General features: G+C 35.6%; 1 protein-coding gene across 6 annotated transcripts in view; it reads left to right on the top strand.

Moving 5' to 3' along the window:
- Positions 1–18319, top strand: part of SATB2 (SATB homeobox 2) — a 212027-nt gene extending 193708 nt beyond the window's left edge. For all 6 annotated transcript variants that reach the window (XM_010336467.3, XM_074399305.1, XM_074399304.1 and 3 more), the window contains one exon: positions 15093–18319. In XM_010336467.3, the coding sequence (XP_010334769.1) occupies positions 15093–15554 (462 nt within the window). In that variant the 3' untranslated portion in view covers positions 15555–18319. The remainder of the gene's footprint in view (positions 1–15092) is intronic.
- The last annotated feature ends 330 nt before the right edge of the window (positions 18320–18649 follow it).

Genomic DNA, 18649 nt, shown 5'->3' on the forward strand with positions numbered 1-18649 from the left:
AAGTGTAATAACTTCACAGTTCCAGTTTCTAAGGACGACCTACACAGGGTAAGCAAATAGGCTCAGAAAAGCCAAGGAGACGTGGTGTGGAGACACAGTTGGGCTTGTTTTGTGACTCTAAGTAGGTAAGGATGCTGAGTGGCCTTGTGGGAGTAGAATGGTCCTCCGTTGCTCAGAGACTGGAATCTTGCCTGTGGAAAAAGGAGTCACCCCAGTCCAGTTACTTTGCCCCATAGAATTAGGAACTGAGATTTCTCTTCCCAGTGACCATCCTTGGCACCCTGGGAAAAGGAGACTCATTTTCTTGAGAAAGCTGTGGTCTAAACAGAGTGTCTGTCGGCTCTCCACTTCTCACCCAATATACCTGCCACAAAATTGAGAAACCAAAGTTTCTCCGTATCTGGTCACAGGTAGTAAGATCATTAATGTAGAGGATATAAAACCAATATTCCCATAATGAATTAAAAGTGGTTTAGAATGGAAAAGCATAGTCTAGAATTAAGACCCTGTTAACTTTTGGGATCTTTTTATCTCACATCCTTTAATTTTTCCATGTTCTTTTTCTCTTGAAAGAAAACAATACCAAGAAAACCAGTCTCTGATGAAATTAAATGAAGTTGAAAACTAAAGGCTATGTTTGATAAGCTCTCACTTGATACCTCGTACATGCTAAGCCACCAGGAATCTTTGCAGCCACTCCCTGGAGATCAGTGACCTCTGCCTCATGGTTTGAGGCAAAAACCTTCTTTGATCATTTGACTTTGTTTACCCAGTTTGGACTTTTGGGTATAATAAACTATAATATGTCCGTGGTGTGGTAATGCTCGATATTTTTTTCTTTTACCAGAGTGGTTGATTATAATGCATTGCCTAATATTTACTTTCTATAAAAGGAATATTTGTACTTTTATGTGTTTGATTCACACAGTGCCGTTTTCTCAAGTCCTGTTATTAAGTGGTTACATTCAGAAAGCAAAAAATATGCTGACATGGCATTTTCTTGGTGAACATCTAATGTTTTCACTAACCATAACTGTCAGATTGTTCTGACTTCTGAGTACCCCAACTGTAAAAATTAAACAGAAAATGTGGCCTAATATGGAATTCTAAATAGCCTCATGTTAGGCTTCAAACACATGGATTACCTTCCTTCATCTCTTTCCCCTGAAGTAAAGCATCTCATCCAGACACCCTTTCTCCTTAAATACTTGAAGCCCTCTCTTTTAAGAAGCTCTAAAACACTTCACTTGTGACGTCACTAGTGCCATCACAGTGATGGGGATTTTAAATCCTAAACTGATTCTTGGCTGAGATTTGTCAGGAAGGGTCTCTCTTTTTGTGCTAGCAAATTTTGATGAAATTGGGCATCTGCTTTTTAAAAACAGTACACACAGATGGAAATGTAAAAATCCCTTTATAACTCACTCAAAATGGACATTTGGGAGAGAAACTTCCCCATAAGGTATTCTAATTTTTCTTAACTTTTATGTTGTTTTCACTTTTAATTCTGAACTTGAAATATCAAATAGTAGCCTCCATCATTTTTACGGTTATTCTTAGGCTTTAGTAGATTTTAGTTGAAGATGTTTATTCACACTAAAAGAAATTTGTGCTAAAAACTTAAATTGAAAGAGAACATAATTTTGTATTTTTCTCCATTAACTAGCCAAACAGCAGTAAGCATATATTTATTTCATGTTAGATTCGGGGGTCTGTGATTTTGGAGTCAGAACTCGATTTTGGGCATTTGTTTCTTCCTCTCAAGAATAAATACAATAGTATCTACCAATATTGTGAGATTATTTTGTTCTTTTTAAGAAATAAGAAATACAAAAGATGATAGAGCTTTGAGAATAATTACAGGATTGAAATAATTACAGAAATTTGATGTCTGACCATGGAGTCTTATTACATAATCTATGTATAAATCAATAATAGTAATGCCTTATTTCAGTGAAGCTTACTTATTGAGATCCTATGACTGAAAGTATACATATTCTCCCCCTTTCCCACACCCTCCATATTATCCTTGTTTCTAAATCATCCTATTCCAAATAGGTGTTTTCAATTTACATTTTTCATCACTAGATTTATAAATAAGGGGATTTGGAAATGGTTTGAATTCTAACTCTTTGGTGCTTTACCTTAGAAATCATTATTTAAGTCTTCATTGACAATTCTTGGCTGACTAGTGATATCTCTTCTTATTAAATGTGTCTATTCTTTTCCTTCATGTATCTTAAAACATTTTCATTGAAAAGGAATCAAAACTCTTCTCTGGTTAAATTTACTGGATGAAATCTGTTTATCTGAAGTGGTCTCTGTATTCTGTTATTTTAAGCTTACCTTGAATCTGTTTTAAAACAATTTTCAGAACTCACAAATCATGTGTCACTGGCACTGATGAAGTTATTTTCATTTGAATCACATTTTTACTTCACTTGAAAATTATTTAGCCAGCTGGATTGACTATGTACGCATTCTAATAGATCATGCTTAATCTGAACCCTTTGCACATCTTTTTTTCTTAGTCTTTTGCCATTGCTGAGGTATTGCAAATTTCTAGTTTTGTTCTTTTAATATCATTGTGATTGTGGTACCAAGTCATCCTAAACTTTCAGCTTCCTTTCTTAGTTACCTGGTTATGTTTAACTTAAGAGCATCTTCTCTCATGTATGCTGGTGCAGAAGCACTTTTTTTTTCTCAATTACACCCATGAAGCAAGCCACACATTTATTTAAAAATCAGAATCCTAGAGGTAACTGTTTCCCTGCTCATTTCCATGTCACTCTTTATTCATTTTAACCAAATGTAAGGTGTTTAAAGACACTTTAATCTGTGCTTGAACTGGTTCTTCAAAAGATAGGCCTTTCCTGTGAATTTTTAGGCCAGGTTTTGTGTTCTGAGAATACATTGTGAAGAGCAGTGGAGGAGTGTTGGAACAGGGAGAAATTATTGTTTTTGGATATCTGGCAAGGGAGGGTGTGGCGGGTGGGCTGGGGATGGAGTCTCCCAGGCATAAGGACACACGATCACAGCCTGACTGTCCTAAAGGGTCTGGTCTTCTCAGATGTTCTCATGGATTGTGTTTGTTGTCTTTTCGGAATCGTTTTGGTCATATTAGGCCCTAGATGATTGAATAAAACTGTTTCTCAGGTGGTGCTGATGATGGGAAAGGTATAATTGCCATTAGGTGCATTATGTGTCCATGCTTTTCCCCACGTTCTAACTGGAGAGAGGATTGTTTTCTATATTCTCTTTGTATCTATTTGATATAGTTACTCATCTCCTTACATTGAAGAAGCAGCTCACTCAGCCACCTCTTCAGTGTTTGCAGATTCTGGCCACTCCCAGTAATCAGATTAATGACTATGCCACTTTTTTTTTCCCCCCAAACTATACCAAAGCTGTTGGTATAGTTGTTCTCAATTTATTACCAAAGAGGAAATGATATAAGCCAAAGGCTGTTTTAAGAACCATGCTTCCTCCAAAACCCAAGTTTAACAGCTTATTGTGTCACAATATTTTTATGCTTTTATCTATGACCAAAGTGTGTATTTTGAGAATTATTAAACTGCATTAAACTACATACACAGTTTTCCAGCAGTATCTTGGTTACAATATTAAAAAAAAAAAAAAAAAAAAGACTAAGGCTGGATGAAATTGAACACGCATTTCCATGTCAGACTTCCTACCATTTTGCTTGTTTGTATTGATTTCTCTTGACATGGTCTTCTTTTATTGAGCACCACTTTTTTTTTTTCTTATTTTCTTTCTCTCTCTCTTTTTAAAATCCCCCTCCTATAACTGTATGTGCTAAGAGCAATTGTAAAAGAGAACCAACTTATATTAAATCCGCCTGGAGTCAAAATGTAATCTAACACCTGTAGTCTGCAATTTGTCATCACTTCATGGATACTTTTTTTTTTTTAATAACAGATTTCCTGAGTTTTGACCTTAGGATACTGTGTAATCCAAAAAAAGCAACAAAGCTAAACCATGGTTTTTTAATAAGTCCTATAATGTTAGGATGTGAAATTACAGTCATAAGAGTGAACTTAAGTAACATCATTTGAAGTTAGAAATAGTGCTGAGTTGTGTATCTAAGAGAATATGTTTTGCCTGTGAAAATGTCTGTGTTTGATAAAGTCAAGAGACAAATCGTAATGCATGTGTCATTTCTCCTACCCTCTTCTCTAAGGCTTTCCTAGGTGATTTTCTCCTACACTCTTTCTGTAAGGCTTTCCTAAGTGACTTGACTCAAGGAAGGATGTGTTTACTACTGAGTGTGATTCATGTTGTCCAAAGTTTTCAAACTTTTTGGTCTCAGAATTCCTTTTCACTGTTACTATTGAGGACCCCAATAATGTGTTATATTTACCAATATCATCATATTAGAAATTAATTCTGAGGAATTTTTTAAATGCTTACTAATTTAAAAATAATTATAGATAATATACAGTCATCCCTTTGTATCCATGGGGGTTGATTCCAGGACCTCTTGCAGAGAGCAAAATTCATGGATGCTCAAACTCCTTATATAAAATGGTGTAGTATTTGCATATAATGTACATACATCCTTCCATATTTTTTGAATTATCTCTAGTTTACTTGTGATACCTCATACAATGTAAATGCTATATAGTTATTATACTGTATTGTTTGGGGAATAATGACAAAAAATAGTTGACACATGTTTAGTACAGAAACAACGATTCTTTTTTTTTTTCTAAATATTTTTGATTATGGCTTGTTGAATCCACAGGTGTGGAACCCATGGATATGGCTGGCCAACTATATATGCATATATGTAAATGTTATATTTATTTGACAATAAATATATTTTTGTCAATATATTTTTCAAAACAAAACAAATAGGAGAATACCAATGTTTTATATACTTTTGTAAATATTTTAAAGTCTGACTTAATGAAGACAATTGGATTTTCATAATCACTTGAGCATTTAGTCTAATGCAATATGATATGTGGTTTTGGTTGACACCAGTGAGGTAAATCAAGCCTCAGGTAGACGTGTAAGTAGAATAGGAAGGAATATTTTAATCTGCATTTCAGAGAATTGTGATATTCTTTGATACTGTATCAACATTCTACAAATGGCAGTTTCTTAAAGGTTAGTTGAAAAGTGTAATTGAATCTAAAACCATATTCATGAACTTTTCATACTTTCTCTTTTTACGTATTCGTAACTTTATAACATCATGCATTGGTCATTTGGAAAATACTGGTTTACTGTATTTTATAAGGTCATGCAGCCCTCACAAATGTTGACACATTTTATTATATGACATATCGAAGAGCAAAACCAAATTTAACATGTGTTAAATCACCACTAATATCAAGAAAGTTAAGTACTGGGAAACTATTAAGCATATGGTGGCCACTACAGGTTTTCCAAAATTCTGATTTTTGCTTCAAAGGTTAAAATGTATCATTGGCAACAAATGCTGTCAGATATTTTTCTTGGAGTGATAGGCTCACTTTATTTTTAAAACAGTATCAAATGCGCAGATCTGAATAACCATAGTCTGTCTATCAGTTGTTCTTTCAAGTCCAAATGACACTCCATGACGAAGTTGGTTGGCTCAGCTTTCAAGTCCAACAATCATACAAGTGCTGTTTCTCAAGACAACCATCTTTTTTCAGTATGCTACAGACGTACTTCATATGCACTTCCCTTTTCTTCATACAGAACATTAAAAAGAAGTATTCTAGAGGATTGAGACTTAATATAATCAGTACAGTTTTGCTGCTTCATCAAAGATACTCTTAAATGAAAGTGGCATCATTTTTGCCATGAGCTTGTGGCAGTGAAAAATACAACTGCCTGGACCATTTGGTGCTGCTGCCTTGATTGTTGCAGGCCAGCATTTCCCACCAGTGCTTTTGTACCATCTGCAAATTTCAAAGTGTGGTCCATGCAAGAGGCCCATGACCTCAAAACTACCTTCATAGGAAATCCAAGACATCATTTGCCTTTTTGACTTTGCTGAAATCTGCAAATGGTACAAATGCTGGTCTGCAACAATCAAGGCAGCAGCACCAAATGGTCCAGGCAGTTGCATTTTTCACTGCCACGAGCTCATGGCAAATTTCAGCAAGGTCAAAAAGGTAAATAATGTCTTGGATTTGCTATAAAAATAGTTTTGATTTCATAGGCTCTTGCATGGAGCACACTTTGATGACCATTGATAAAGAATGTCTTCCTAAGAGGATGTCAGGCTGTCTGTATAGAAGGTGTCACCTTAAACAGACTGTAATTTGAGGCTCAATTCCATGTCACACATGCTTCAGAGGCAATTTTCATGTGCTAGGTGCCACTTTAAATATAAAGCATATGTAGTATTTGAGTGAAAGAAATAAGAAAAATTATTGGTAGATGCGCCTATTTGTAGATCTGTGGGGTGAAAAATATTTCTTAATTTGTTGCTTTCACAGTAAGCATGTTGATAGCAAAAATGAGTGATGTGTTATACTCCTGATTCTTAAATCCTCCTCACGTTTAGTAATGATAGCTACTACTAATTGAAACCCTACTTATGACTTCAGAACTTCTAAAGTCTGAAGTTATCTCACTTTTCCTCCTAACACTGCAAGGAAGATTTTAAAGATTAACAAACACTGTGGCTCAGAGAGAGTAAGTAACATACTCAGAGTTAGAAGACTAGTAAGCAGTTGTGGTTTTGTGGTAGAAACTGGATTTGAAACCAGAACTTTGTGACCTCAAAACTTCTTCTTACCAGGTGTATACAATGCCATCTTACAGGTTATACGGTGACTTAGAATTTTTTTTTTTTACACAGAAAAGAATTATATCCCTACTCTCAGATACACATGAGATATAAATTCCTATAATTAGTGACAGCTTCTTTACTTTTTAAACATAGTTTTGCTAAAAAGGAATAATAGCAAGAAAAGTAATAACTAGTTTTGCTGAACAAGAATTATAACTGATCTGAAAGTAAAGAAGAGAGAATATGGAATTCAGTGCCACAGAACAAAGACACTGAGCACTAATTGTATGCCAGGCATATGGTATGCTAATATGTAGCTCACAGTCCAATAGTGACATAGACATACGATAGTTACATTACTGTTTACATTAGTTATTAATCATTAAAGTTCTTCTCACTGAATGTTTGAGCCAAAATTAATTGTCCCTAATGCTGATTTTGAAAAAAGGGGAATATTAGAGGGTAGATCTAGGTTTTTAAAACTTTCAATTATGTAATATTTTATATATAGTAATTAAAAAACAGCATGTATTTCTTCATCTAGTCAACAAATTCTAATTGAGTTATGCATGAGGACTTTCAACCAATTGTTGTTACTTTTAAGTAAAAAAAAGTATATATACATATATACATACGTGTGTGTGTGTATGTGTGTGTGTGTGTGTGTGTATGTGTATGTGTGTGTGTGTGTGTGTGTATGTATGTATACATATATATACTTTTTTTTTTTTTTTTTTTTTTTTTGAGACAGGATCTTGCTCTGTCACCCAGGCTGGAGTGCAGTGGTGTGATCTCGGCTCACTGCAACCTTCGCCTCCTGGGTTCAAGCGATTCTCCTGTCTCAGCTTCCTGAGTAGCTGGGATTGCAGGAGTACCCCACCATACCTGGCTAATTTTTGTATTTTTAGTAGAGATGGGGTTTCACTATGCTGTCCAGGCTGGTTCTGAACTCCTGACCTCAAGTGATCCACCCACCTAGGCCTCCCAAAGTGTTGGGATTATAGGCATGAGCTACCATACCTGGCCTTATATATATTTTTTCTTGAAACTTTTAGTAGAAGAATGCTTTCCTTTTTTGGATCACCTAGTTTATGTTCTATTCTTAAAAAATGAGGTAAAATTAAGCAAGAAGTCAAAATAATTCTAAACCAAAATGAATGTAGACAAAGGTCATCTTGTTTGTATTCTCATCTCCTATTAATGTACCTTGCCCTACAGGACTTGAAGCTTTGGGTGAGGCTTCTCATAGGGAGACAGATACAACCACCAGGGAAACTGTTGTACCCTATTACTACACTGGATCAACCACCTTGCACAGTCACCTTCTTAATAATTTCTCATTTTCTCTATAAAAGAAGACCACAAAGTGTTGGCATAGTATAAGTAATCCACCTCGCCCCATAATGATACAGTGAATTACATACTTTCCTAAACTTAATCATTCAAGATCTCACTTCCTTCCCTGTAGGCAAAAAGCATTGTATTTTACACATGGCTTCCAGCTGGTTTTCATTGAGGCCTTCAACATCCACTTTGAACACTGAGAGCTTTAAGAGGAGCTACTTTATCTCTCTTAGTCAACTTTGGTCATGGTACCATTAGGTCTTTCTGTTTTCCAATTTTTTAGTTTTGAAGGCAGAGAAACAACATGTGTGCATATTATAATTGTGCTTTATGACTGGGCAAGGAACTTTTGGGTTTCATTTGCAGTTAATGTCTCTTTTATTTACAACTTCTCTTTCTTTATTGCCATCTTCACGTCCCTTTATAGACAGATGTGTAATATTTCAGCCCAGAGAGATTACAGCAAATAAATAAGAAGCTTACTAGACTTTTAACTTAATATTTATTTATATCCTACCCATAACTTGTTCATCGACCCTTAATTGTTAGAAATGGGACTTCTTATTAAAAGGCTCTGTAAATTAATAGTTCCAGTTATTGTAGATACTCCATAAATGTTTGATACACAGATACATTTTTTAAAAAATTCTTTCAACTCAAGGCTGTTTTCGACATCATTCCTTTTAGATGAAGAAAACAACAATCAGTTAAATGTAAATTAACTCTGATGAAGGCAGCAATCAGTTAAATGTAAATTAACCATTCTTTTGAGTGTAGAAGTGCCAATGCATACTTCTGGCTGTTTTTATGACAATATTGCTATTTGTAATACTTCGATAAAAGTCCAGTAATATATTACAGATTTTTTTTTACTAAGTAATTATCTAAATATTACTTTTATATAATTTACTAAGTAATTATATAAGTATTAGTAGTTTTCAAGTCTTAGCATACTTTTGGCTGCCTCAGATTTTATGATTGAAGTTTGTTGTGAGGGCTTTGCATTACCCTGACAGCTTCATGCCAGGGTATGGCTCTCTCAGGTGTCTTTTTGCTGGAGCATGGTACTGTCCAACAGTACTTTCCCTGCTAAGGGAGATGCCCTGTATTGTGTTGTCCAACATGGCATCGCACAAGTGACGCAGTGGAGCACTTGAAATGTGGCTGATGTGACTGAGGAACTGAATGTTTGTTTATTTGTTTTGTTTAATTTAAATGTAAGTAGCCACATGTGGCTAATGGCTACTGTATTGGGCTGCACAGCTCTAACATGCTTTCTTGTTTCTTCCTGTTTTGCAAATGTATCAAGTATACTCTTGCCTTGCAGCCTTTTTGCTTGCCTTTCTATTATCTGGAATGTTATTCCTCGTGGCTGGGCCTCACATCCTTCAGGCCTGGGCTGCAGTGCTGCCTCTGTAGCGAGCCTTCTCTGATTCACCTTATCTCAAATTACTTCCTCTCTCCACAGTGATCCTCCTTATGCATTGCTCTATGTATTTATTACTACCTGATATATTATTTATGATCTGTCTCCTCTAAAGTATTTGTTCAATTTTTTTCTATATTTTACTCATAGAAGTCAGGAGAACATAATGTTTAAGGGCACGGGCTTTAATATATGCTTGAATAAGATATGCTTGACAAGCCCAGTTCTGCTGCTTACAAACTCTAGATAAACAAATCACCTACTTTTGGAACTCCAGTTTTTCCATCAGAAAATGAGGGCAAAGATACCTCCCTCTAAGAGTACTATGAAAATTAAGTAACATAAAATATATTTATAGCATTTAGGTCAATGTGTGGCTTATGAGGAAGCTTTATATGAATGGTAATACCTATTATTACTATTGTTACTGTTATTAAAGCTACTTAGATATTTCATTACTGTTAACCCTGCTTGTCATACTGAAAAATCAACAGCAGAAGCTATGAAAAAGAAAGGCTTTTAAATAAACCATTTAGGACTGTTTTTACAGAAATTATCAGAAATGAATTTGTTATCTAGATTAACTTTAGTGTTGATGGAGAAAAATCCAAACCAAAAAAGAAGTAGGATGAGTTGATAGCCTTCAGTGTGTAAAGATCAAGGGTAAAAAGGAGTGGATAGTTATGCTTACAGAATTAAATATTCCATTATTTGGGAAAATCATATGAAGAGAGGGTTTACCTTAGGAATAAATAAATGCCAACAACTAAGCCCACTTTTTAAAACTTTTATATTGAAATTTGGTATAGTTTACCTACAGTAAAATGCACGGATTTTAGTTGTACAGCTTGATAATCTTTTAGACATACACACATCCTTTTAACAAACACGCAAGCCAATATAGAGAATATTTGCAACATCCCAGAAGGCTGTCTTCCACCCCTTCCACTCAGTAAACCTCAGTGGAAACCCATTATGCTGGTATCTGTCAAGGCAGGCTTTTCTTATTTTTTTTTTCTATTCTTATATATTAATTTGTATTTCCTATTATTTCACGTAAGTGGAATAATACAGTTTTTAGTCTTTTGTATCTGACTTCTTTCACTCAACAGTAAGTCTGTGATATTTATCTACATTTGTGTGTATAGCAGTAGTTCATTTTTCCTACTGCTCTGTTACTTAAGTATATCACAATTTATTTATCGATCTTATTATTGGTAGATACTTGGGTTGTTTTCAGATATACTAAAACTGCTTTGAGCATGCCTTTTAGAGGACATAGTCTTTCATTTCTGGTTTTATGCAGTGTTTGTATGCTTGATGTTCATAGGGTAATATCAATGGGGATTTATTTCCCCCCCCCCACTGGGCCCATTTTGAGAAAGGGAAACAAGGTAATGCTGGAAAGTCCTTGGTCCTGCCGGCTTTTCATAAGTAGTTGGGAAGATGCTCAGTTAAACTTAACATAAAGAAAATCTCAGAAAACTATAATCTGACTGCATTAAGGACTACTTTGGAAAGAGAATTTTTTTCATTTTGCAGGGCATTCTCTTAGTTGGACTAACTGTGAATTTTGTGACTTAAAATATTAATCGACCAAAAATGTACACCCAAACTGTCAAATGAGCCTGGGAATGAAACCACTTATAGGTCTCTCCATCAGCAATCAACACCATGACTCTCAGGGCACTTGCTTGGGACAGAGACCAAATTTGATTCATTCTAGTTCACTAGCAGGGAATTAAGAAGATGTTCTGAGAAATGCAGACCAGGAAAAAAAAAAAAAAAAAAAAAAAAAAAACCCTAAATATCAGTTAAGTGGGAGTTCAGAAACTTCCTGTGAAAAAATGGCTACAAGAGTTGACATTATTTAGTTAAAACGTGAGAAAGTGAAGAAAAGATGACTTGATTCTGCCCTTTAAATGGGAGGATTGTAGAAGAGGATTTGCATTGGTTTTCCTGCCTAGAGAAGACTGTCTTATAAGCATTAGGCACTGCTCTGTTTTTGCTCAGAGTACTTATACCACTAGAAGAAAGTACCAAATGGTATTAAGAAGGATTCTTAGCCATTGGTTAGAGAGGAAATTATGTAGTCCTTTTGCTAGGAATTGTCTAGAGACAGTAACTCTCTGCCTGGAGTAATTAGAACATTTTAGGGGAATACAGATAGTTGGGACATATAACTTTGGGAATCTTTTAATCTCAGATATTATATATATTGTGATTGAGAAACTTATAGCCAAGGAAAAGTGTCAGTATAATAGAAAAAGCTCAGCCCCTTTGGTAACTTGTAAGACAGTTTCACTTTAGAGAGGCCAATTTGGGCATTCAGTGTTTTGCTCTTTCCTTACCTTCTAGCATCTTAAAAGATGCTAGAAGACATAACCATCTTCATGTAGATATCATCATGCCGCCCAACTGACTATGGTATGGTACATTATCTGATGAGAAACTGTATATTTTACTTTGTAGATGATTTCCTTACTATTACTTCTCTTGAGAAATACCTTCCTAGTGTGTCACGGGCAGTTTCCTTGTCATTGTCCCCTGGAAACCTTCTTTATCAGACTGACAGCCCCTGTGTTTGTAATTTCCAATTCAGAGGGGAATGGGAATTAAGAGGAAATGCTACATGTTTTCCGTTCAGTCTTGATCCAGATAGCACCTTTGTGAGGAACTTGTCAGGATTCACTTAATTAAACCTTGTAAAGTTCTTAGAACTACCTGGCACAGAATAAACATTCAGTGAGGGGGTATTCTTACTGTTCTTTCTCTGTTTCATTTTTGGCTTCTCTGTACATGTGTATTACTAGTGCTCAGTTCTAGGAAATAAGGGGGAGCAAAGTAGGCCAGTTGGTTGGACCTAAGGAGAAGAACAAATGCAATCATGCAGAAAGATTATAGTAACTTCAAAGTATAGTTTTGGAAAATCTCTTTAAATCTAACCAATGCACAATGGAAAGTCCCTGAAGAACCAATCTAATTATTCAATTAAATGGAACCGTTATGCTGACTTTTACTACAGAAGGCAAACATAATTTAGAAAATGGAGCATTTTAATTCTCTTTTGTTTTCCAATTAGCACAATTGCTCTAATGGGGAGTACTCATGCTTGAGTCCAGTATGTACTTTGCACATAATTTCAGTTTCTCTCTAACCAAAAACTGGAATCCTCACCTGTTGACACAGAGGTTTATTTATTACGATGCTCATACTATCCAGATCATGGCCTCAGAGCAAATAGCCTTCTGCTGACCTGAATGGCACCAGTTCCTCCCGCCACCCCCACCACCTCCCCGGAGCTCTGCTTTCCCTGCTGGGTATAATTAGGATGCTGAAGTAACAGAGCTCTCACTTTTTTTGCTGATGCCAGCTTACCACAACAGACCACATGAGTTTACTCTTAGTTGAAAGTGGTAAGGAAAATGCTAAGAACATTCATTTTAATTGGTCAACATACGGACTTTAGTGCCACTGTTTTATAGTCCTGTGCTTTGGATTTCTTTCTGCCACTAGCCATCAGCTTATTATAGCAGATACTCTTATTTGCTTCTGATTATCCTTTTTACTATTATTTGATTTTTGATTATTTCTTGAAAAGTTTAAACCTCTTTTGTTTATTGCTACCTTATTTAGTTAGCAGTTTCATCTGCCTTGATACTTATTAAGTTCTACATAAAAGACTGACATTTTCACATTGGTGGGAAAGTATCTTTTCATCCTATGTCCCTCAAGACAAGGATGAATGGCAGAGATTTTTTCTTTCTTAAATGCTTGCTTTGATGCTGATGTTTCGTAGCTAAAACACATGAATCATATGGGTAGTGTGTGGTGGTGGTAGAAAGGTGGCAGGGATGGTGGTACGAATGATCCTCAAATGTAACTAAACGTGTTTTCTTTGAATTGGTTGGATTTCTTCCTCCTGAACTCTGGAAAATGTTTAATTTGTTATTATATGAAAAAGATCCATAACATATGAGAGAATAGTAAAAGAATTGTGTTTTTTAAAAACTGAACTCACTCTTCTTAAAAGTTTTGGGGGGATTTAGGAAATTAGGCACTGACCTAAGTATAGGTAATGTGGTCTTTTGCCTTTGGTGCCAGCATGACACATTGTAAGCGGGTAGAGCACAGTAGCCTTGTAATTCTGTCATACAGCTGAAGCTGTAAGGTGCGGGCAGTGGCCACAGTTCCTCATTGGGACTTCATGCTCCACCTCCCCCGTTACCAAGTCCTTCTCACATAGACCTGTGGGGATTGCTGGGGCTGAGTTCCTTTGACAATTTCCCCCAAATTGCTTTCTTTCATCAAACTGAAGAAGTTAATACAAGTAATATTAGAATGGGAAATTATTTCATGCAGAGAGATTTTGTTTAAGTAATTATGAAGATCAAGAGTAAGTTTACCTAAGTTGCTTTCATTTAAATGAGTGGGGAATAGGTAGAAATAAAAGAAAAATTACTTAAATTACAACTAGAAAGCTTTAACGTTAGGAGAAAAAAACACAAATTAGAAAGTATATGCAAAACAGAGGATTAATTAATTTATAGTGATATTGAGAAAGTCCATCTATGTAAGTATAAAATAGTCATTTAAATTCATAACTTAAGAAACAGTTATGTCTTTAAATTAGTTTGAACATTTTCACATTCTAAAAAAATACATTTAAAATCAAAAGGATCAAAATTAGAACCAAAAGTATCTAAAATCATTTCTAATTTTACAAAGGATTGATTTCCTGGCTTAAGTACCAATTATTTCTCTGTAATACTGTAAGAATCATTATGAGACTGATAATAATTACTGTCATTTGCTGGATATTTGCTCTAAGCCAGAGATGAGGCAAACTATGACTCATGGGCCAAATCTAGTCTTATTGTAACACAGCCATGTTCATTTGTTTATGCAATAGAATAGGATTGAGTAGTTGTGGCAGAGATCGACCCTCCAGAGCCTCAAATATTTACTGTCTTGCCCTTTCCTGAAGAAGTTTGCCAATCCTTAATTTAAGACAAGCATTGTTCTTTTTAATAATTATGTCATTTAATCCTTACAATATCCCCAGGAGGTTAGTTTCTTATCCTACTTAGATGATGAAATCGAGGCTTAAAGATATTAAGTGACTTGCCCAGGGATACTCAGTTAAGTGGAAGAATATGAACTTGAAGCCATGATAGTAGAGTCTATACTTTCCCCTTTGCGTCCAGTTTCTTTGCTGTTAGCCTTCTGAGAGGTGGCATAGCTTGGTGGTTAAATATATAGAAGACTCTGAAGCCAGGTTGCTTAAATCAAGATGACCTGGGGCAACAAATGACTTGACTTTTTGTCTCAGTATATAAATGTTGGCAAATACTACTAATTGTTGGCAAATACTGTTATAACTCCCGTTTTGTAGGTGAGATACTAAATCTCCAGAAATGCTTTTAAGCTTCCCAAAGACCTGACTTTACAAATGACTATAGCTTACCTCCAGTGCTACATAGATAACGCATATTTCAGAGGGCCAATGGCTTTGGAAAGATAAAATCATGAGTCCAGTGTTCATTTTTTTTCTCTTTTAATTATCAGGTCCTTCATAGACAGCAGTCTCAGCCAGCCAAGGAGAGTTCCCCTCCCAGAGAAGAAGCGCCTCCCCCACCTCCTCCGACTGAAGACAGTTGTGCCAAAAAGCCCCGGTCTCGCACAAAGATCTCCTTAGAAGCCCTGGGGATCCTCCAAAGCTTTATTCATGATGTAGGCCTGTACCCCGACCAGGAAGCCATCCACACTCTTTCGGCCCAGTTGGATCTCCCCAAACACACCATCATCAAGTTCTTCCAGAACCAGCGGTACCACGTGAAGCACCACGGGAAGCTGAAGGAGCACCTGGGCTCCGCGGTGGACGTGGCCGAGTATAAGGACGAGGAGCTGCTGACCGAGTCAGAGGAGAATGACAGCGAGGAAGGCTCCGAGGAGATGTACAAAGTGGAGACCGAGGAGGAAAATGCTGACAAAAGCAAGGCAGCACCTGCCGAAATTGACCAGAGATAATGTGAACTCCTACTAGGCAAAGCAATACGTCGGTCCAAGGATTTTCTGCTTTTGTTTCTTTAAAAGTTGTTTTGTTTGGTTTGGTTTTTTTTTTTTTTTTCTTCTTCTTCTTTTTTTTTTTTTTTTTTTGCTTTATTTTTGTCTTTTTATGTCTGTTTTGTTTTTCTTACCCTTTTGGACATTTCTTTGTTGCACAGGATACACCTATAGACTGAATAAGTTCAGTATTTCCGAATTAGACATCGCCTTGGCAAAGACACTAAAGCGTTACACTTTATCCCGTCTCTGTGACTGGATCATAGTTATTATAATCACAGGAGACTCTGCCTTCATTATCCTTGCACTTAACGGAAGTTACATCAGGCAAGTTCCAGGATGAAAAGAACTACGAAATAGATGAAGGAAGCTACAAGTGTGTGTGTATATGTATATGTATATATCTCTATATTTACATATATATATTAAAATTGCATGGGACAGAGACTTTACAATCCGAAAGAATAGACTGTGAAATGAGTTCTTAAAGAAAAGACTTGTTTATGTATTAAAAAAAAAACCACTTCACAGTGAGTCGCTTTGGCTTTTTGATAAACTGCGGCCTGCTCTCAGGGTGGGGTGACTATTTTTGAATTCCTATTTATTTTTTGTGTTTGTCCCTGATTTTTTTTTTTAATTCTATGGCTTCCTATCTGGCAGCTTAATGGGTAATTTTTGAGGTATGTATTTAACAAAATAAACCAACACTGCCAAAAAAAAAGAAAAAAAAAAAAAAAGAGAAAAGAAAAGAAATAGAAGAAAGTAGAGTGAAAAAAATCAGGGCACATTAAAATGATACAAGTCAAATTATTTTTAAAGACACAATGCACACTTAAAATGACTCAATAAAATGACTCGCTATGTTCCGTTATTCAATTTGTCATTACTGTCGTGAACAGATGCATTTCTGTGGAATTCCAAATAAATAAAACTGAAATTCAGTGCAGAGAAAACTCTATTAGTGCAAGTCTTGATCAAATGACATTTTAACATTGGACATATGGAATTCATAGTATGAGCCACATTTTGTTGTGAAATTTATTTACCTGCTTGTGGCTTCAAATTTGAAAATTAATAAGCCTGCTCATTTAAAAGTTGTTTACTGTTGCTGTTTTTTTTTTTTTTTTTGTCTTTTTTTTTTAATAGAAAATAGTTAAGTGTAATATTAAGTTAGAAAAAAAGTTGCTGCCCAGTTAAAGGGGCTTCCTCTCAAATCTCTATCCTTCCCTCTCCCAAAAGACATTCCCTACTTCTGTTTCACTTTGTGCTTCCTCTTCTTCATACACATTCCATCTACCTAATCAAACATTTTCAGTTCCTAATCTCTCCTGTCCCTTTTCCTGGGATGACAGCCCTAACAAGAACTGTTTTTGAATCGTTATGCAGCTCCGGGCAATAGAGTATGTGAAGCGATTTCAGTAGAATTACCTACTCATCCTAAAAGAAAACATTATCCCAGTTACCTACATGGCAATTACCTTATGTAAAGCAGAACTAATGCTGACTGGATGTTTAAAGGGATGAGCATTAAAGCTGCAATCTACTATAGTACTCCAGATCTCTTTCAGCTTCCTATGAGAAACACCAGAAGCATTACTTTCCACTTCTACTTACAGTAATTGCAAGAGGAGACCTCACCTTCAGGACTGGCCTAGTGAACGTAATCCATGCTTTAAACTGGCCATTAAACAGTCCCACGTGGTTGGATTTCTTTTTTCTTTTTTGAGTTGTGCTCTCACGAAACCTTGTCAAAGACCTCATGCAATATCACTTTGAAAGTTATTTTCTGTTTACTACACAAACATTGTAATATAACTGTTAATACTATTTATATATTTGAAAGGTATAAAAGGTAGGAGTTAAAAAAACCTCTATGTGTAGATATTAACTCAGAACTTACAATATACAGGGAGAAGACATGTTGCAATACAAGCTAATTCTAGCTGCTCAGTAACCTCTGGAGTTTTTAAAGGGACGTTTTCCTGTACTTTTTCAAATAATGATGTTTAAAAATTATCTTGACACGAGCGTCATATACCTTTGCAAAAGGATGGTTGTTTGCAGTTATTCCTGGGCCCATCCTTCCTATTTCTGTAGTATGCTGCAGCTTTAATCAGAAAGTCCATGGTTGCTGCTTCCTGATCTCCGAGTTACTCTTTCCAAATTGTCTTCTTACACTGTTGCTGAAAGTCACTCTGTACACGTAATGGAAACTGATTTTGCCAAGCTCTTACAAGGTGGTTCATCTATCGATGGCATCCGCATTTGGTATCTTTTACACTTCAACCAAAAATTTATTAGGTATTTTTCAATGCTAAGTCTTGCCTTTTATTTTTTAATTTCACTGCCAAGTTTGCAGTGGTTCTAAGTGAATCTGTGGGCATTTTAGCCTGTGGTCTTGCCAGATCTTTGCGAATTACAATGCATATATGTCTATTTATTCAATATCTGTCATATAATATCTATTTGGAAGAAGAAACTTTCTCTTGTAGTGCCTCTTGACAAAGCACAATTTCCCGCCTTTTTTTTTTTTTTTGTGAAATGAAAAAAACAAATTGTGTTTTATTGCGGTATCAACAATGTGAATAAGGATTAACATATTGTAAATGTTCTTTTTTCCATGTAAATCAACTATCTTTGTTATCACTAAGTGATAATTAATTTTTAACTTATGTGCATTGTTAGGCTGTTAGAATTTTTTGGTTGTTAAAATAAACGCATTCAATAAATATGACTTTGTTTGTCAAGTATTTTACTGGGCATTACTTGCTTCCCCATTTAATTTTTCATGCAGAGAGAGACCTGGTGAGTCTTCGGAAAATTTGTACCCTTGTTTTAGAAACAAGACAGTGGTACCCACAATTCCAGATGTATAGGTCCTGAACAGTGCATGGATTTAATTGCACATGTGAATATATGTGTGTTTCTGTGTTTTTATAAATACATGCATGCTCACTTCCTGGAGCTGGCAACTGGGACAGTCATTTATCCAATCTTTTGTCATATATAAACAAAACTCAAATGTATAAAGATATATTTTTAGGCTGCTGCTTTATTTT

This window comes from Saimiri boliviensis, chromosome 5 (genome assembly GCF_048565385.1).
Source record: "Saimiri boliviensis isolate mSaiBol1 chromosome 5, mSaiBol1.pri, whole genome shotgun sequence".
In the NCBI taxonomy this organism is placed as follows: Eukaryota; Metazoa; Chordata; class Mammalia; order Primates; family Cebidae; genus Saimiri; species Saimiri boliviensis.